General features: G+C 37.9%; 2 protein-coding genes across 4 annotated transcripts in view; both read left to right on the top strand.

Annotated features, from left to right (window-relative positions):
• Positions 1-104: 104 nt before the first annotated feature.
• LOC103384146 (CD97 antigen) lies at positions 105-15,535 on the top strand. Of its 3 annotated transcripts, XM_025058605.1 has the most exons (18): positions 105-471; positions 611-708; positions 4,362-4,436; positions 4,608-4,757; positions 4,841-4,972; positions 6,325-6,453; positions 6,709-6,752; positions 7,462-7,554; positions 9,050-9,203; positions 9,268-9,387; positions 9,484-9,683; positions 9,799-9,966; positions 10,570-10,764; positions 11,034-11,251; positions 13,397-13,555; positions 13,980-14,154; positions 14,551-14,655; positions 15,180-15,535. In XM_025058605.1, the coding sequence occupies exons 3-18, from the start codon at positions 4,373-4,375 to the stop codon at positions 15,219-15,221; spliced, it is 2,148 nt and encodes a 715-aa protein (XP_024914373.1). In that variant the 5' UTR covers positions 105-471; positions 611-708; positions 4,362-4,372; the 3' UTR covers positions 15,222-15,535. The 3 variants fall into 3 exon arrangements, with proteins under 3 accessions (XP_024914373.1, XP_024914372.1, XP_024914371.1); XM_025058604.1 differs by having other exon boundaries at positions 105-708; XM_025058603.1 differs by lacking the exons at positions 105-471; positions 611-708 and adding an exon at positions 2,237-2,901.
• Positions 15,536-15,915: 380 nt separating this feature from the next.
• Positions 15,916-20,665, top strand: part of colgalt1b (collagen beta(1-O)galactosyltransferase 1b) — a 9,007-nt gene continuing 4,257 nt past the window's right edge. Inside the window, exons 1-5 of the mRNA XM_008317547.3 lie at positions 15,916-17,639; positions 19,181-19,291; positions 19,371-19,488; positions 20,133-20,267; positions 20,592-20,665. The exon at positions 20,592-20,665 is cut by the window's right edge and continues 149 nt beyond it. Coding sequence (XP_008315769.1) covers positions 17,422-17,639; positions 19,181-19,291; positions 19,371-19,488; positions 20,133-20,267; positions 20,592-20,665 — 656 coding nt within the window. The 5' untranslated portion in view covers positions 15,916-17,421. The remainder of the gene's footprint in view (positions 17,640-19,180; positions 19,292-19,370; positions 19,489-20,132; positions 20,268-20,591) is intronic.

Here is a 20,665-nt window from a genome sequence, read left to right as displayed (position 1 = left end):
TTTGGGACTGTGATGAATATCGGAACCTCAAGTTAACGGACTAACGTTAAAGCCGTTTGTCCGTTAATTTAAAGCACTTTTTCACGGCCTAAAAGCACCCAATATAGCACAAAATGATTGAAAATAAGTATAAATATAGTATATATCTATAAAATATTTAGGTTACCATATAGTAACTTATAGTGATCATTTTTTGTCTGATTTTGACCGTTCAATCAAGAATCCTCTGGTTCCGGGACCGTTTATTCGAGATTTTACGGTAGTTTCAATTATATTTGATGATACCACATGGTGGCAGTGTTTTGCCTTATGGCAAAACAAGGTGTCATGAGTCCATGGAAAGGTATTTGGCCTAACATCCTTAAATAAAAACAGGAAGAGAAAAGGCGGTGTCAGAGTAGCTGTTGTTTTTAAAAATGTATTATTTTCGGACTATTCTGGTGAACATGGACTGGTGACGCCTGTTATGGGGTGAGTAGCAGAAATGCAACAGAACATTGGAAACTAAGAACTCCCCCTTCAAGACTGCTGCCAGAACCAAAAATCTATCAGTGTGTGTGACTGTGGCCTCCCTGAAGCTTAACCCTATTTGTCCATCTATCTTTACAAGGATATTCCTTCTGGGAAGACAACTGCCTTCACTCCACCCCCACACTTCACAGGCATACTGAGGGAACAAGAAAGACACAGAATACAGAGCCACAGCAGGTCAGTACAACATACAGTTCAAGTACATGAGAGCCAAATACAAATACTGAGATGAAAACACATTAAGTTGGTTCTGTGTCTGTCTTTGAACAACTTAAGTAAACAACCCTGATCTGTTCAAAGATTTCAGATCACATCCCAAGTTAGGATTTAGGCACTCATCACACAGTTTGAAATAATATGAGAAGTACTGCATTTGTGATTACATTATTGAAGTAACATATGTACATTTTCTGATGCACACATCAGTTAACATCAGTTAAATAAAGCAGTCATTTAGTTTAGTCTGTGGCAGAGCAAACGATGCAGTAAAACTATATTCTGTATACAAGGTATTACAGTAACTACATGAAAAAGAGCAGGGATGGCGTTCCTTCTTGAGTGGTAGAATTCTTGCCTGCCACGTGGGAGGCCCGGGTTCGATTCCCGGCCAATACAACTCTCTTTTCTAGCTAACAAAAAAATCTTAGTTTCCTGAAGCTCTAGTGGCATTAATAAAGTCCTATATATCTCGCTGTGTTTAAAGAAAATAATTCACCAAAACTATGTCTCAGTTTGATAATGTCACAGGACATAAAACCAGGAAGATGACAGCTTTAAAATAACACACACGCACACACAAACATGGCTGTGCTTTTTAGTACATGAGTGGTGAAGTGAGTACAGCTGGAGATACATTTTTTTGCCCAGTATCTTTCAATCAGATACTCAAACATTTCTGTAATGTGTGGTGTGTTTACCTATTTTTATTTTTAATTGAGTGTGTTTTCTTATTATTACCATTTTCTTCTTTATATATTTGAGTATATGATTGATATAATATTATATATATATGGTAGGATGGTAGGTGTAGGACTAGGTCTGGGAGTGACAATGCTACTTTTGTTCTGTACATACTGTATGTTTCCCACATGGTTATCTATTAGTGGTGCAGACAAAGTCATGTAGCAGTTAGCTTTGGTCAAAATGTTCTGGTGTGGTTCATTAACCTGGATGATTTGGTCCTGCTACAACTGATCGAAGTTCACCAACCTCACATCTAAAACAAACAAACCCACAAACAAAAAGCCTGTGCTTGTTCTGCCTCATAGTAATGGGGTCTAAACAACTGGTGTGTGACCGATCAGATCAGACTACTGTGTGTTTGCCAGAATACATCCATTCTGGAGAGAAAAGTCTAACATATTACATTTCCATCTTACATTTCCATGACTGGTTCCATGAACTTTCATCTGCAGCCATTACTTACTGAGTCCATAGTATTAGCTCAGTGCTTTCTACATTGGTTACCAGTTCTCAGTCATCCAGGTCATCTTCTCGGCCTCTTGGAATTTCTTTTTTAGTCTGTGAGAAAATTCTGGTACTTGGGTGAAAAGTGAACTGCTTTTAGGAGACAACGTAGAAGGAGAACTGGGGAGTAGAGGAATGGATCCAAGATAGATTACTGGCAGCACTTGAGTATAACCCAGCTGTTTAGATTAAGTCACAGCCCCCCCCCTCTCCCCCCCCCCTTTTTTTACTGTGTCTCCAGAGAGCGTTGTGAATAACTCCTGAAATAGAAGCCACTGGAGCGTATAAAGGAAAAAATGTAAAAGCCAGTGTGGACAGAGAGGGTTTTGTGCTTGCAATGTGATATGTTTGGTGAGTTATGTTCATATGGAAAGAAATAAAGTAAGAATAGGGTTCAACTGGGAAAAAGACCCAAGTAAGTGAAGGGGAGACCAGAAGGGGAGGGAAGAGGCCGGGCCTGAGAAAGAACCAGACTGAAAGAAAGGGAGAGTGAGAGAGAGACCAAGAGAGAGAGAGAGAGAGAGAGAGAGACAGACAGAGAGAAAGACAGAGACGGAGGGGGAGGGCAAAAGGTTTGGTGACAAGGGAAAGGCGTGCTCAGCTCAGGCTGAAAGTCTGAATCAGAGAAAGGAAGACATTTGGTGTGCACAGTTATTCTTCCTGTTGTACATTACCATACTCAACAAAAAGAAGTTCCTCTTTTTACTTTTAGTTTACTTTTAAGTTTACTTTTCTAAACTCTGGAACCAAGAGGCCTATTTGAACTGTACTCTGAAGTTCATTCTTTTCAACATTTAACTTTGAGCAATAAGACTCTGAATTACTCGGTTGCACTGATTGGTGTTCTTTATGGAAGATTGTCTGCGTTCACCATGGGGATTGGTGTAGAACTGCTCATCTTTGGTAAGTCTCTAACTGTTTGTTAATGTGTGTGACCTGATCATGTTTGAAAAAAGACAAAGTGAAGGTTATCTGTAAAGGTTGTATAAGACATCAGATGATGCCCCTCTGGCTTCTCTGTTTTGAAAATCCACATGTTCTCCAAAGTAGCAGAGGATGACACAGAAGGATTCTGACTGGTTGGAATGAGTTTGTAAATGTCTTTAATCTTTCAATATTACAAGCTGATGACTCCAAAGACTGAATCACGCAATGGTGGCATGTGGCACAGAAGTCAGTCTAAAAAAAACAACTTAAAAGCACAAGGCGCTGTAGAATGAGTTACACATGTGGCTCAGAACACTCTTATACCTCATCTGTGTGTTTGTGGTCACGGATTCACTGCATAGATTGTTGAAGTGCTTTTTCTTTAAATAACATCTGATTGTAGAAACAAAGTGTGACCCTTTTGGTCTATAGCCGTGGACCACATGTTTTTTTAGTTTTGGTTTTTTAGATTCACTTTCTTTCTTAAGCAAATCTCTTATTTTGACAGTGTTGGGATGTTGAGTGGTGTCCTATTCCATTTACAAAATAATAAAAGATGAATAAAAATGCATGTATTCAGAGGAACAGAGAGATGGACACACACCGTAGGTAAACAAGCAACACTAACAACAGAAGGAGAGTTTTGTAATGGATGGGTTTCTTAGTTACTCATAGTAATAGTGAAACACTCTTCAGTAAACAGTGTCCTGTGGTGTTACGCTGTGGTTATCTGCTCATGAAGCGAGATCAAATCACACACTCAATCTCACGAGGACATTGTCTGTCTTCCTGAATCGGTGTTACTGTTGGAGCTGCAGCCCCGGTGGACAACAACAGAGGCCTCATTGAGTTTGTAGGGGGGAAACCCAGAGAGATGCCAACATGGACATGGGACTGTTCACAGTCAGGAGGACCTGGTAGCACTGCACTCGGTCCCAAAAAATGACTGAAATGGTTGTGGTTTGAACAAAGTGTCCTGGAAGAGTTTTACACAGGAAATTAAAAAAGAAAAAGAAAAAATGAACTATAAATGATAAGTGCAGCATGCGATTATTTACAAAACGCTGCACGACAGGTGACATTAACAAGAGTTTAACAAGTTTTAGAAACATGTCAGAGGTATTTTCATAATACATAATACATTTCATAATAAAATCAGGCATGTTTCAGTAATCAAATATTCAATCACTGAAAATGTACACTGAGTTAAATCATTTCCAATGGTTGTTTACTGCCTGGGGGATTTACAGCTGTCCAGCTTTACGGTTGCGAAACAAATTAATTCAGTGGTTGTGGTTTGGGTTGCTAAACGTTCCTTGTTTAAAAAAAAAACTAAAACTAAAAACCTCCTAAACCTGAACAGCATCTGTGTTACAGAATCTTCACTCTTATCAAAAAGGAAATGAATTAAAATGACCTCTCTTTCTCCCTCTCAGGGCTGCTGTGTATGTTGGGCAGAGGTGTCTGTGATTGTACCCCGGGCTACAACACAGAAGGACGCAAGTGCACTGGTAACACTTCACTTTGGCTTTCCACTGGAACCAGGATAGAATGATTTATTTACCCATCTCTGAGATAATTAAATTAAATGAACAATGGCAAATAGTTTAATTGTTATATTTTACAGTTTTAATTAATCATGTTTACTGTGATTCATATATTTTTTTAATTCAATTCTTTAGATATTGACGAGTGTTTGGACATCTCCGAAAAATGTGGGAACAACACCAAATGCTACAACACAGAGGGCAGTTTCTACTGTCAGTGTGATTCTGGTTTTAGAAACATCAACAGAGCGGTGAACCTCACTGCGCTAACTGGACAGTGCCAAGGTGAGTGCCTTCGAAAGCTTGTAAAAGTGAATTTTTTAAACTACTCTTATGTTTCTGTGTTGTATTACTGTGTTGTTTGTTAGATGTCAATGAATGTGTGGATGATGTTGAAATCTGTGGCCGTCATGCTTCTTGCTCTAATCTGATTGGGAACTACACATGCACCTGCTCTTCTGGCTACACTTCAAACCAGAATATCTCTGGGGACTGCAGAGGTGAGAGCTGTCTTCTTTTATGTTGCTACATTCTTATTCTCAATTCAATTTGCATTTATTTCTGAATACCAGTAAAATTACGACCAAATACCATGGAGTGATAATTCCTTTTGCATGCAAAACATTCCTTTTGATTTTTTTTCTTTTTGTTAGTATGCTAGTATATCTGTGACTGAAGGCTTGGTAAGTACCTGAACGATGCCTTGTAATATTATTATGTTGTATGTTGTGGCCTTCTAGTGGACAAACATTAACATCTGATTTGATTTAAGATAACATGTTCCAAAAAAAAAATTGCTGTTACAGTATGAAATAACAAATATCTAAAACTGTCCAGAACTCATCTTTTTGTTTTTTTGTAAAATATCTGATGTGTATCTTTAGTGGTTTTTACTAATTTCTTTTTGCATCCCCTGTTTTTTTATATATTTTATTTATAACTTTTCAATATATAGAAACAGGGTAAGGAACACACAAAGATAAAACAAAATCAAAACAAAACATTACGATGAACAAGTTTATATGAGCAAGCTGCTCATTACATTTGATATAATTATAGATATATAAAATAATAAGACACAAAAAAGAAAAAAAAGAAGAAAAAGGAAATCTTAGAATTAATACGTACTTTGTTACACAAACTGAACCAGCTATAAATCAAGAATTTACATGGACAGAGAGTTCTTGACAGATATAAAGAGAAAGGTTGCCACATCTTATCAAAAGTTGCAGAGCTGAGAGAAACATTGTGTTGAATCCTTTCTATTTGTAGTAGACTGGTGACCTCTGAGAGCCAGGCCTTAAAACGGGGCGCTGCGTCACTTTTCCACAGAGATAAGATATTCCTTTTTGCGTGGGTCTGGAGGAATATTGCCCTTGTATACCTCAGAAAAGCATGTAAAATATTAGACCAGAACTGGTTTATCATGGGACAACGCCAAAAGAGGTCACCCAAAGTTCCCTCAGCCGATTTGCATTTCATTTTGCATTCACAATTCCTCTTTTTTGAAGAATAAAAACATTAATAAATTTTTTCTCAATTGCTTGATACAAATAAATTGAGTCCCACTAAACCATAATGTTTGACCTGTTCTGACAGGAACCTGGCCAATAGTCTTAAGTCTAAATTTTTTGTGTTGCATTGGCACTGAAGCGCAAAGCCATCTTTAACTCACCAAATTGTAAATAAAAAAAAAATCATTTTAAAACTGTTTGCCAGTGAACTTATCACTAACTCACTAACTCACTACACAGCTGAAACTCTCGTTCAACAACAAAATGTTTAAGTAGGCTCTAAAAGTCTGCCACTGTGTAAAAGAGATTTTTTTTCTATCCTTTCTGTCCTTTCACAGACATAGATGAATGTCAGGAAGATAACATCTGTGGAGAGAAAGGCAAGTGTAAGAATGAAGACGGAAGCTTCTGGTGTGATTGTCCACGAGGATACACCAACTACGGCAACCAGGGGATGCCTTGTTCTGGTCAGTGCAGGCACACACTAAACCTAAACAGGAAATGAATTCCAAAGAAAATCTGTTCTATATTATTATTATTTTATTGCTTGTTTCAAACTACTTAGCTTATGTAAATGTGTATTAGTGGCTACAGTTGTCAGTCAGCAGATTTGCGTGGACTCTTTTAATTTAATCAGTATAGGACTCTGTGGTTGATGCACCACATCATTATGGTGAGGGTTTTGCTTCTTCTAAATGCTAAATATATTTTGTCTCCTACAGAGCTTCAATGTGATTTCTTCAGTTCTGAAAGTGGACCCACACAGGTAAACTACTAATTTACAAATGTACCAATATAAAAGTCATTCTGGGAGAGACAGATATTTAAATTAGATAATATCATGGTTTTTTGTCTTTTGTTTTTTTAACAAAACAAATTGATTATTTATTCAACCCAAGAGCTGATTGATTCACCAAGACATGAAAAATATATTTCAATACATTTAATAAATATAAACTCTAACTACAAAAATGGTCAAAAATGGACTTTAAGGTAAAATCATTAATCAACTAATAAAAACACCTCCAGTAATGCTACGTCATGAAAAGGTCAGATGATAAAATGTCATATTAGGTTTGTCATTATTTACAATGTCACAGTCCTCAAACTGACAGGTAGCTGGGACTGGCTGGTGTCTAACACTGAGAATAGGCAGCCAAAACAGAATGAACTGTAATGTTAGGTTTACTTGTGCTCTTGTATTTATTCTGACTTGCTGTGTTGACACTAACATTGTTTCCTGTCTTTTACTGGAAAAGACAGGAAGCTACTTAATTATCACAAAATGAACAATTTCCTAAATAGGAATTTATTTTTTATTTAAAAGGTATAGTCAATTATAGTCCAAAAACCGAAGGACCTCGGTGAACAGCAATTTCCTGTTCATGTGTGACAACACCTTACGGCAGGATTGTTCTATATAAATGTTAGAGTAGGGCAGACTTAATATTTTCATTATTTCCTTTGTTTTTCAGTTTCTTGGAGGCTTAATGAGAAACAGCTGTCTGGCTTTGTCCAATCCCAATTCAGCTAGTGAAGAGAAGGCCGACGGTGATGCGCTACTGAAGGTCAGGAAATGTGATAAAAAGCACACGTAGCAATGTTTTACAAAGAAGACTTGTTTGATCGTCATAGAAACACAAACCTTGTTAAAGGTTTGTGTTTCTGTCAATACGTCAGAGCAGAATTTTCCTTTTAACAATGCATTTCAATTAAAAAACATGGTTTCTGCTTTGCATGCTTTCCAAACAGTGCCAGTCAAACTGGTTGTGGTGAAAAGCTACTCTGGGGTATCGTCTGTTTAAATAAAATATTGAGCCTGAGACCAGTATTGGTTTCCGTACATCAGTACATCTAACTATCACTAGATAGTTTCACACCACAAGACAAAATGTTTACAGTAAATCATGTGTTCAGGAAGAATCATGAGTTAATTTAAGATTGCCAAAAAAAAGTTCTAACTTGCATAATTTAGGGTGACTCATTTTACTTAAAGTCTAGTTAAAAATATATATATATATGTCATTGACATAAATAAGGAAGTTAAATTGACGGTCAGCTGGTGTTCCCCTTTTTCACTATCATTATTATTATGACATGACCTTGCTAACTTGAGAACTCCATAACCTTTTCTTAAATGGACACTTAACATTGTCAGGGTTTTGTTACTCACATTTGTATCTGACCAGTCTGCCCACTGCTTAAGTGTCATTTTAGACAAGTAGATGCTTTTTAAATCAAATAGAACAAGCTGTTCTGATTTAAGTAGTTTAACAATCGTGTCTCCCACATTGTCAAACTCTACTGTAGCTTTACTATGGCTCTGGAAAGTTGCACAATATTACATTTGTGAAGATTGACCTGATAACACATGAGCAGAATGATGCTCTCCTATATCCAAAGAACCCACTGTCCATTCACATGAAGTATCTTTGTTTTAACACATAGTACATGCCAAGGTTATTATTTGCGCGCGCTGCAGGAGCTCAAAATACCAACTCCTCTAGTGGAGGCTTCAATTTACAGTCAGGCATATATTAACGATAACGATAACTGTAGAAGTAAAAGTAAGTGATATAAGTATGCGTCTTTTTTAGTCTATGGAACCCAACCTCAGAATGAATGAACTATTTGAAGAACCCTCAGAAAGGTGTGTTTTGAGTGGTATTTGTCTAAACCCTTGTGGAGTGTGTGGAAGCCAGTGTTGTTATCAGTCCTAATTAATCAGTTAATTACCTGAAAACATGTGTGACCAAAGCAAAAGGCAGTGTTTTCAATTGAAATGTGCTCTTGGTAAAAGCTCTGTTCACTGTTGTTCATCTTGATGTGTTAACTGTTACACTACAAATATTAAATTAAATTTATATTCTCTTATTTTTTATTTAATTATCTTTACTTTTATGTACATATTGTCTAATGTGATGACAACGTCAGTACAAAGATTTTCATTTAATAAATAAATATTTATCTGTGCGTGGATACAAATATCCAGCTGATGCACAGTAAGCTCTTTCCTGCTCACTAAGGGGAGACAAACCTACTTTTTTACTGATCTCCTTTTAGAAACTTTTTACGGCAACAGATACTATCCTGTCACCTGGTCATCTGGACAGCCGTGAAGATGTGAGCAAGCTGCTGGGCACAGTGGAAAACTCCATTATGTTCATTGGTCCCCAGCTCAAAAACAACCAAACCAAGATGAACACGTCAGAGACAGGTATCAGTGTCTGTTATACCTTCTGAATATTAGCAATATTACATATTAATCCATGTGTTAATAGATGCAGTGATAGCTGTTCGAAAGGGAAACAGTCGACCCAGTGGACCGATCCATTTGACCATTGACAATGCAGCACTTGACACTGACTGGGAAACTGCAACCGGGACAGGCACTTACGCAGGTTCATTTTTGTTTTTTGTTTTTTTTGTTACATTGATAAATTGGTCTAAGTTTTACTGCATCCAGGTGATCAGTACAATTTTATGGTTTGCTTTAGGTTTTGCTTTGGCTGCATTATTGAGCTACAAAAACCTTACAAGTGCAGTAAATGGTTCTTTTGAGGAGCTCAAAGGTCATGAAAGAGACGGTGTGGACCCCTCCTTTCAGATCTTTTCCAGAGTTGTGTCTGTAGTTGTCTCCAATCCCTCCACTCAACATTTGGGCCACTCTGTCAACATCACACTGAGACATTTAGAGGTAACCCTACTAAAGACTAAGAGCCATGCTTCCATTCGCTGAAGTCGCTGAAGTCATGTGTTAAGTTATGACTACAAAATAAAACATTCAACCTTTGTGCTTTTTTGTCAATAAGGACAAGGACGTGTCCCCTGAAGTGAGTTACATCTGTGCCTACTGGAGTGTGAGAGAGGCCTGGTCAACAGATGGTTGTTATCCACAGCACTCTAATACCTCACACACTGTGTGTGCATGTGAACATCTGAGCAGCTTTGCTGTTCTCATGGCCCTTTATCCCATGGAGGTAACACACAACAACTAAGACACACACTCACAAACACAAACATAAACACATGTTTGATGTAGACATGACTTCTTGCCCACACAAACTTCAGAAATTATTAAACAGTCACAACCCCCCGCCTCCCTCCCAAAAAAAAAACAGGAATTAGAAGTTAGTAAGTAAGTCCTAAATTAGCTTTTAACGAATTATGTTTATACTGGATTTCGTCAGTGTTTACACCAGCAGACAACTGTTAGTGCTCCGCTGCGCTGAAGGTAGCCAGGATGTTAGAATAATTACCGTTTGGGGGAGGGGTTTTGCGAGAGGTCAGTCATCTTCTCTTCAGGTTCCTGTGTGCGCTGCAGCAGCAGGCAACAGACTTTTACAAAATAAAGGTCGGTGAACAACAGATGTTTACAGTAATAAAATAAAGAATAGTGTTTTAATGCCCAATAACATAATTGTCATCATTAATTAATGAATTCATTAAAGTGACTACTACCACTACTAGCCCTGCCCTGCCACACTCACTCAGGTCATTTCCAACACATTTCCGTAGTTGTTTATGTCTCTCCCAAGAGTCCTGTGTACTACAACAGTATCTGAAATGTTTTTGTCCTCTAGCATCCTTTTGGACTCCAGATTGTGAGCAAAATGGGGTTGATCATCTCCATAGTGTGTCTGATACTAAGCATCCTGACCTTCAAGTTCTGCCGCTCCATACAAGGGACACGCACCACCATCCATCTTCACCTCTGTATCTGCCTCCTCCTTGCTGACATAATTTTTCTGGCCGGTATTTCACAAACTGAACCTGTGGTATGTTAAAAGTATATTCACAACATAAAAACAGAGAGAAAAGCTTCATCTGCTTCTTCTCTCAGCAGTCTTACATATACAGTAAGCCCAAGCTATTTATTGTATACATATCAGCAGAAACTCCTGCCTAACATTTTCACTACATGTGTGATAAAGAGTAGTATACAGGACTGTTTCAAATCTTTTACACAAAATATATTTCGTAATTTTCATTGTCTGTATCACACAATATTTTCTGCTTTTCCTTCTATTTTTGCGCTGCATTTCAGGGCGGCTGCCGATTTGTTGCGGGCATGCTACATTACTTTTTTTTGGGAGTCTTCACCTGGATGTTACTGGAAGGTGTTCAGCTCTACCGAATGGTTGTCCTGGTGTTCAATGCCACCATTCGACCTCTCTATCTGTTTGTCATTGGCTATGGAACACCGCTAGTCGTCGTCATGATCTCTGCCATCATTAGACCCCAGAGATATGGCACTAACCAGCATCAGTGAGGATCTCTGAATGATCCAATGTCCTTATGACTAATAAGGATATCATTTGACCATTGACAATGCAGCACTTGACACTGACTGGGAAACTGCAACCGGGACAGGCACTTACGCAGGTTCATTTTTGTTTTTTGTTTTTTTTGTTACATTGATAAATTGGTCTAAGTTTTACTGCATCCAGGTGATCAGTACAATTTTATGGTTTGCTTTAGGTTTTGCTTTGGCTGCATTATTGAGCTACAAAAACCTTACAAGTGCAGTAAATGGTTCTTTTGAGGAGCTCAAAGGTCATGAAAGAGACGGTGTGGACCCCTCCTTTCAGATCTTTTCCAGAGTTGTGTCTGTAGTTGTCTCCAATCCCTCCACTCAACATTTGGGCCACTCTGTCAACATCACACTGAGACATTTAGAGGTAACCCTACTAAAGACTAAGAGCCATGCTTCCATTCGCTGAAGTCGCTGAAGTCATGTGTTAAGTTATGACTACAAAATAAAACATTCAACCTTTGTGCTTTTTTGTCAATAAGGACAAGGACGTGTCCCCTGAAGTGAGTTACATCTGTGCCTACTGGAGTGTGAGAGAGGCCTGGTCAACAGATGGTTGTTATCCACAGCACTCTAATACCTCACACACTGTGTGTGCATGTGAACATCTGAGCAGCTTTGCTGTTCTCATGGCCCTTTATCCCATGGAGGTAACACACAACAACTAAGACACACACTCACAAACACAAACATAAACACATGTTTGATGTAGACATGACTTCTTGCCCACACAAACTTCAGAAATTATTAAACAGTCACAACCCCCCGCCTCCCTCCAAAAAAAAAAAAAAGGAATTAGAAGTTAGTAAGTAAGTCCTAAATTAGCTTTTAACGAATTATGTTTATACTGGATTTCGTCAGTGTTTACACCAGCAGACAACTGTTAGTGCTCCGCTGCGCTGAAGGTAGCCAGGATGTTAGAATAATTACCGTTTGGGGGAGGGGTTTTGCGAGAGGTCAGTCATCTTCTCTTCAGGTTCCTGTGTGCGCTGCAGCAGCAGGCAACAGACTTTTACAAAATAAAGGTCGGTGAACAACAGATGTTTACAGTAATAAAATAAAGAATAGTGTTTTAATGCCCAATAACATAATTGTCATCATTAATTAATGAATTCATTAAAGTGACTACTACCACTACTAGCCCTGCCCTGCCACACTCACTCAGGTCATTTCCAACACATTTCCGTAGTTGTTTATGTCTCTCCCAAGAGTCCTGTGTACTACAACAGTATCTGAAATGTTTTTGTCCTCTAGCATCCTTTTGGACTCCAGATTGTGAGCAAAATGGGGTTGATCATCTCCATAGTGTGTCTGATACTAAGCATCCTGACCTTCAAGTTCTGCCGCTCCATACAAGGGACACGCACCACCATCCATCTTCACCTCTGTATCTGCCTCCTCCTTGCTGACATAATTTTTCTGGCCGGTATTTCACAAACTGAACCTGTGGTATGTTAAAAGTATATTCACAACATAAAAACAGAGAGAAAAGCTTCATCTGCTTCTTCTCTCAGCAGTCTTACATATACAGTAAGCCCAAGCTATTTATTGTATACATATCAGCAGAAACTCCTGCCTAACATTTTCACTACATGTGTGATAAAGAGTAGTATACAGGACTGTTTCAAATCTTTTACACAAAATATATTTCGTAATTTTCATTGTCTGTATCACACAATATTTTCTGCTTTTCCTTCTATTTTTGCGCTGCATTTCAGGGCGGCTGCCGATTTGTTGCGGGCATGCTACATTACTTTTTTTTGGGAGTCTTCACCTGGATGTTACTGGAAGGTGTTCAGCTCTACCGAATGGTTGTCCTGGTGTTCAATGCCACCATTCGACCTCTCTATCTGTTTGTCATTGGCTATGGAACACCGCTAGTCGTCGTCATGATCTCTGCCATCATTAGACCCCAGAGATATGGCACTAACCAGCAGTGAGTGTGTGTGTGTGTCAGAGAGAGAAAATCTACACAGACATCGAGTTAGACTTTACTTATCTTTGTCAACAATGACATCAGTGCATTACTCCCACCTACAGTTATCCATGTCTTTGACCATGTGAACAAACCCTTTCCTGCATATGTTTCTAACTAGCTGCTGGCTCTCCCTGAAAGATGGCCTCATCTGGAGTTTTTATGGCCCAGTTTGCTTCATCATCCTTGTTAATGTCCTCTTCTTCACTATCACTGTGCTGAAGTTGGCCCAGAAATTCACAAGCCTTAACCCAGACCTCTCCAAACTGCAGAAAATGAAGTAAGTGTGTATTTTTTTTCTGAGTCACCTGGCTTAGTATACTAAGATGACCCCTTCTGCTACTGCGTGTGTATATTAAATATTCTCTATACAATTTGAACAGTGAAATATGTTTTGGGAGGAAGATGTCGTTTCTAGGAGTATGAGTATCGTTTACTTGACCCTGTTCTTTAATACAGATAAAACTGAGGGTTTCTGGTGAGAGTCCTAATTGTTTCGTAACTAGAAACATTTTACGTCTGGAAAGCCCTTTGTAAATGCAGAATTCTCTCACACTTCAACTTCTTACAAAAGGGTTTTTGGACACAGTACATTTATCTGATTTATTTCTTGTGTTTGAGCACACATTCATTCTTTTCTTATTCTCTGTCTCTTGCTATCTTCTTTGATCCCTCCCTTATCCACCCACATTTTCCTCCTGCAGGGCTTTTACGGTGACAGCTATAGCCCAGATGTGCATACTGGGACTGATGTGGGTGTTTGGGGCTTTCCTGTTTGAAGAGAACGCCACAGCAGTTGTTGCTGCCTATATATTCACTATACTGAACAGCCTCCAAGGGGCATTGATCTTTTTCTTGCATTGTCTGCTATCGAAACAGGTAAGATACAATAAATGAAACAGTACCTTATGTTTTCAAAGTTTTCAAACCCAGTGTCCCAGTACCATAATTATTATTTGTCAGTATTTCTACCCTTTGTAATGTATGGTTTCCCAAATACGATGTGTAAGTTGTCAGTCATTCAGGTCACCTATTCCAAGGCAGTTGCATGAAGGACAACTGACCAGTCCTGGCTATCAGTTGGTCTACATCCTATTGATTAATCACTGAATTTCCTTGTCTTTGTCCCCCCTTCTGTCCATCTAGTTTTTGGTTTTCTAAAATCAACTAGTCATGTTACCTCTGTTTATACACCCTATTTAAACTAAATTATTTGAGTCCTTGATTTAGTGGTTAGATTAGTTTCCTAAAATGGGATTTTGCTGCTCTCTGCAGGTGAGAGAGGAGTATGCCTATGTTTTCTCTTGCATCTGCACACAACAAAGGAAGAAGCTCTCAGATTTCAGCAGCAGTTCCAACCCCTCAAGCAGCCGGTCACAGGTAAACAAGAAGTGTTTGTCTATCGCAGCCTTTAGGTTATAGTCCCATTTGTTTATATTGTACTTACTGTGTGTGTTTTTAATCCACTATACGATAATCCACGTTACAGATAAAGCACAAAATCTTGATAAAGGAATTGGATGTTATTTAAGGAAACTAAAAAATAGTGTTTCATCTACAGCTCCACTGTGAGCTGCATAATAATATAGTATAAAACGTTTGACTTACTACTGCATACTGCACACAGAAATTTTACACAATTACTGTGTAAAGGATCATGTCAACATTTTCAGGTCTCAATGAACCTTAATATAAATTTTGTAAATTACTGATATAAATATTACATGACCTAACAACAACAGCACTGATTTGCATTTTTTTTCTTAAACATCCATTTTTGATACGGAATCCGTCAGTAATGTGTTTAGAAACTAAGCAGTTTCAGTCTACCTCCACGGCTTAACCAAGCCATGTAATGTAATCTACTGTAACTAGAAACTAACTATGTTCTTCTGTTTGCTAAGGGTTCAAGAGGTGGACATCAAACTGGAGAATCCCAAATATAAAAAGCTATTCCAGAGAGAGAGCTATCCCAGTTTGAATAAATATGATTTAATGTATATACTGTATATCCCAGATATGACAAGAAATCTGAGGTAAATATCTTGAGAGATTTTGCAGGAGAAGCAACAAGTTAAAAGATGACGTGTAGTGGTAACTACGTCAGTAAAGACAATTATAGACAACCATTATCAGTGTCAACGATTATTACACTTAAATGTAAAAATCCAAATTCAAACAAACAGAAAACTTGCTACACCTGTGTTGTGGTATTCTTAAAATCAATTTATATTTGTATGTATTTTTTTAGTGTTTGTAACATGGGCCAAAAAGGCATTTCTTAAGTGTTATTTCACAACTGTGTAGGTAACGCTGAGGGTTCAAACATATCAATGTCACCGTATAAGCTGTGATTCCCATTGGAGTGGTGAAAAGTTTTAATGATATATTTTTTTAAACAGAACTATGGGGTCATACTGTATCGAAGGATGCAGGTATAAACAAATCGTTAACAAAACCAGTGTTTGATGAAAACATTAAAGTAGGTTAACGGGGAATTGTTGAAACACATAGGATATTTAATGTACTGTTTTAACAGCATGCTGAATCCACAGGAAACCTATTACACAGGTTACGATTGACGCCCATTGATTGACACATGTTCTTCTCTGTTATTTTTTGAATGTGAACAAAATAAGTGAATATTTCCTGTGTGGCTGTAATTTAAATGAGCTGTGCCTTTTCATTTTGTGTGTGAATACAGTCTTGAAATGTACAATCCACAACTTTAATTAAAAAGTCATTATTTAGTGTTAATAGAGTAAAACTATATTATGAAAACTGTTAGCTGTTGATGAAGGACAGTCAGTTCACTGTGTAGCATACCTAGACATTTTCGGTTGATTACATAAACACGTTGTTTATGTTATTATGTTATTATTATTATTTTAGTGCACCTTTTCTTTGTCCAGCACCTTTTTCCTCATATGATGTATTCATAGCATCCGTTCCCATGTGCAGAAACATATTGTATTTTTAATTAGGGTTTTTTCCACTTTGTTTTTTCTTTTAAATAAAATAATAATGTTTTCTTAGTTTTAGGAGTTTTCTTACACCTCAGTGCTGAAGCAAATAAGACATTGTTTATTTATGTAGAAATACGTCAATTCCCGAAAAGGTAGACTATAGCAATAGCTATCATTACCAGTCAGTTATAAGTTAAAATATTATTTTAAGTGAAAATGACCTTTTTTATGTGATGATATTTTGGGTTTTATAGTCTAGTTTTATGCTAAATGAGCATATTTTTCTATGTTGTTGTTTACGTTTTGGTATTTGGTACTTTTTTCTTAAAACTTTGATCAGAAAGTTGATTAAAATGTTTTCCTGTAATAATTATAACGGGTTCTTGTGTCGTTCAATAAAATAATTTTGTCAACAGACCTACAGATGGATGAAAAACAGGCTGATAAACTTTTTTTTTTTAAATCATGGGTTTGGAACCAAATGCAGTGCACAATGACAAGAAGGCCAAATTCTAAATTAAAAATTGAGCTGGAAATATTCAATAGCAGCAAAAGTATTTCACACAACCAGCTTCAAAGTCATGAATGTATTTCAAAATATTAAAGTGACAAACAAATGTTAATAGCTTAAAAAATTACAACACATACTGTAACAACCCATTTCAGGGGGAAAATCCCTCGAACTGTATTTTTTAAATATATTCTGCTACATGTATGTCCTTTTTTTTAGACAAATAAAGTTAGGCTAAAATACAATATACTTTTTTCTGGAAACTCTATGACAGATACTTCTAGAACATTGAATACTTCGACACGCCCGTGGATTTTTATGCCCTTCCTATAAAGACTGCAGCTGGGTCTATTCTTAAAGGGGAGGACGCCCGACAGGACAGACTGTAAATCTACACGGATTTATAAAATAAATTGGCAATTGTGCTGGTAATCCAATAATAAAATCAAACCTATTAGTAGTAATCTGGTATGATAACTATTTTATATTTATAATATATATTTATTATTTGTTCCGTTAAAAAAACCCACCCCGACCTGCCCTTTAAACCGGCTGCCTACTCCTGCGCCAGTTAAACAACATCGGCATAACACAACAGCGGGAACCTCTGCTTAAACGTACCCAGCGCCTGTCTCTGTCTGCGGTGTCAGCAGAGTTTTTTCCATTGCCATGCTGCGGGACACCTTGCTGCTGCCCGCCTTGCTGTTCGTTTTCTTGCCGGGCCTGAATCAAGGATATTTCCCCGAGGAGCGGTGGAGCCACGAGTCTCGGCTTCTTGCTCCCCGGGTCGTCGTCGCTCTTGTCTGTCGGAACTCTGCGCACTCCCTGCCTCTGTTTCTCGGTACTATCGAGCGTCTAAACTACCCGAAAGACCGTATTGCACTTTGGTGAGTGTCATTATCAGGACATGTCAAATCTTTTTAATCTAGACTTGTTCGTTGACGATAATGGTCGCTTACTGTCTAAGTACAACCACAGCCATTCTAGTGGAGATGCGTTTGAGACGTGTTACACTTAGTGCAGTTGCTGTGTTATCGTGGTGATCAGGGAAACTCTTTATTTGTGGTATATTAAATATAATTTAAACTGTGGCATTTATGGAAGAAGGTGGGTCTTATGGTACTAAGGACGTGGCGCCGCGTCGCCCATAGATGCACTTTCTGATTCGTGCCCATGGAAAGTTCCATCCAATCATAGATTTTTTTTCTCGTTGCCCCTCGGTTGTCTTCAATCCCACCACCGCTTCATTTTTTTCTCTTCGTAATTTCACGTCCATGCTTGCATTGCACATATGATACGAATTTAAATACATGCTTTATCCATCGTGTTTATGCAGGTTTGGAACTATTATAGCCACCCTGAATGATTACTGATAATACATCTCTTGGTCAACAAAAGGCTTTATCTAGCCATTACTTTATTCGTGTCCCATCTGTCAGTTACGTGTGTCAGTTGTTTTGTGTGTTGTAGAAACACTTGTTTGTTCCAAAATTTGAACTGAGCTGAACATGTTTAGTGTGATAACTGTCTGTGTGTCTCCCTAAACCAACTAAAGTTCTAGTAAACATTTTCCAAATAGTTTGAATTTCATATATATATATATATGAGACATTACTTTCTCTTCAGTGAAAGATTTGGAAGAAAGTTTTTATACGTATTTTTATTTCAATAAAAGCCTACAGTAGAAATGACAGCATATACAGAAAGTGAGGCCCTACCTTCCTGCGTGCTATCTGCGTTTTTCAGCATGACAAGAAGAGATGAAATATTTGGCAAGCAGCAGCAGAGACGCACATGCAGGCGCAGTGTCTGATGGGTTTACACTGCAAGGACATGCAAGAGGGGTTTTATCTATTCATAAATCTCCCCTTCTCATCACATCTGTCTTCACGTCTCTCATACCAGTAGCCACTTTTGCAAGCAAGTTGTGATATGTTGTTTAACGAAAACGTTTACATACTATAAACAGTTTTTTTTAAATTGCTCATAATGTGAATAAAAATTAGGTGCAGTATGACTTTCAGACAAGCTTAGAGAATAAGAAAATAGAAGTGAATAATGTTTTTATTTGTAACTTGGATCCAGATGTTAGCTATCCTGCTGTTTCTGTAATATTGTACTGGGATAGTCACTGAAACTGGCTTAAAATGTCACAGCCCCACCTGAACTGTTTTTCACCAGTGGCCACTATATTTTCTGATCTTTACTTATAGCTATAAGCATCTATCATGTAGCCAGTTGAGCTTCTCATTTAATCTCTGTTTCACTTGTTATATTTTAAATATGATTTTGTTTCCTATATACAGTATATACTGCATGTTTACATTCTGCTCCAAAGTATCTATAGTTTGGTTTGGGATGTAACTGGTGGTGGCAGTTTATGAGAATTTAAAAATACACTTGAACAAGTGTTTATTACTGTCCACAGGGTGGCAACAGATCACAACATTGATAACACCACAGCCATACTCAGAGAATGGCTGGTCAATGTGCAGAACTACTACCATTATGTGGAGTGGAGACCTGCTGAAGAACCCAGGTAATGTGTGTGTGTCTGTGTACATGTGTGAGATTATAAGTTAATGTTAAGAATAATGAATAATCTGTGTTTGTTTCAGTGCCTTTGAGAATGAGACAGGCCCGAAACACTGGAATGGTCTTCGCTATGAACATGTCATGAAGCTCCGTCAGGCAGCACTGGACACCGCCCGTGAGATCTGGGCAGACTACCTGCTGGTTCGTGGTTATCAGAGCATTTTGATTGCGTAAACCAGTGAATGGAGAACACATGTCATCAGTACATTTCCAGTTCGCAACCCTATTCAAATGTAACTTCTCAAATGAAAAATCAGAAAGATCTTAGGTGATTTAGTGCTTTTTATGAGGGCAGCGCCTCTTGGACATATGCTATGGTTTCAGTGTGATACAATGTAACTTCCCTGAAAAGATTAGGTTTAGTATTAAAAAAAACATGCCCAGGAGAAGAAGGCACTTACTCACTGGAAGTCTCAAGGTGTTTACCATGTTGTTCACCGAAAGAGGTAAATATTAAAAGCTGATACTGTTATGGATTTGAGTTAGGCATGTCATCAGAACAACATTGAGGTGTCTCTCCAATTTTGATCACATTTGGAGAAATTGATAATATAGAATGTGGTGGATATGAGGGTGAGGAAAGTTTACTTTCTTTGTAAGGTCCTGTTGTGACCAGTTTTACCATTACACAACATTACACATAGTTTAATTTTCCAGTGATTTCTGGAATCAAACCCCTTTTTTCTGTGGCCTAGTCATTCCTTTATTGTCAATAGGTGACTCTTCAAGTGCAGGGCCAGGCTCAGGGTAATTATAAATAATGTAGTTTCCTCCTCTTCCTGCAGGTGGTTGACTGTGACAACCTGCTCATTAACCAGGATGTGTTGTGGAAGATGATGAAGGAGAATAAGACCATTGTAGCTCCTATGATGGATTCCAGAACTGCGTACTCTAACTTCTGGTGTGGAATGACCTCACAGGTAGGAGAACCTTTAGGGCTGATAGTGTGCTGTGATGCTTTAGGTAATAGCTGTAAAATAGGTTAAAAAAAATGGCAACTTGTAAAATTCAAAATACCTCTGCTGTATATTAGTGGGTAGTGTATACCTTCCTTATAGAATGTTGTTTGTTTTGTTTTTTTGAGTGAAAAAGCCAAAAGATATTTTTTTATTTTTTCTAAATCGGAATAAAATAAAATATTGTCATTTTATTAGACATTTTTTATTTGCTTTAAGATCAGGGCAAATCAGATGGATATATAAATTAAGTTAAGACATGAATTATGGCCTCATGTTGACCTGCAGGGTTACTACAAGCGGACGCCAGCCTACATGCCAATTCTTAAGTCGGAGCGACGTGGCTGGGATTCTGCTCCAAC

Source organism: Cynoglossus semilaevis, chromosome 9, assembly GCF_000523025.1.
Source record: "Cynoglossus semilaevis isolate Cse_v1.0 chromosome 9, Cse_v1.0, whole genome shotgun sequence".
NCBI lineage: Eukaryota > Metazoa > Chordata > Actinopteri > Pleuronectiformes > Cynoglossidae > Cynoglossus > Cynoglossus semilaevis.
The sequence above is the reverse complement of the archived record's forward strand: the minus strand, read 5'-3'. Positions and strand labels throughout refer to the sequence as shown.

Excerpts from the sequence above, each read along its gene's own strand:
- LOC103384146 (XM_025058603.1), top strand. The coding sequence starts at position 2,871 with ATGGGGATTGGTGTAGAACTGCTCATCTTTG. Across the intron at positions 4,437-4,607 it reads AGAAGGACGCAAGTGCACTG|ATATTGACGAGTGTTTGGAC; the intron begins GTAACACTTCAC and ends TCAATTCTTTAG. Across the intron at positions 4,973-6,324 it reads TATCTCTGGGGACTGCAGAG|ACATAGATGAATGTCAGGAA; the intron begins GTGAGAGCTGTC and ends GTCCTTTCACAG.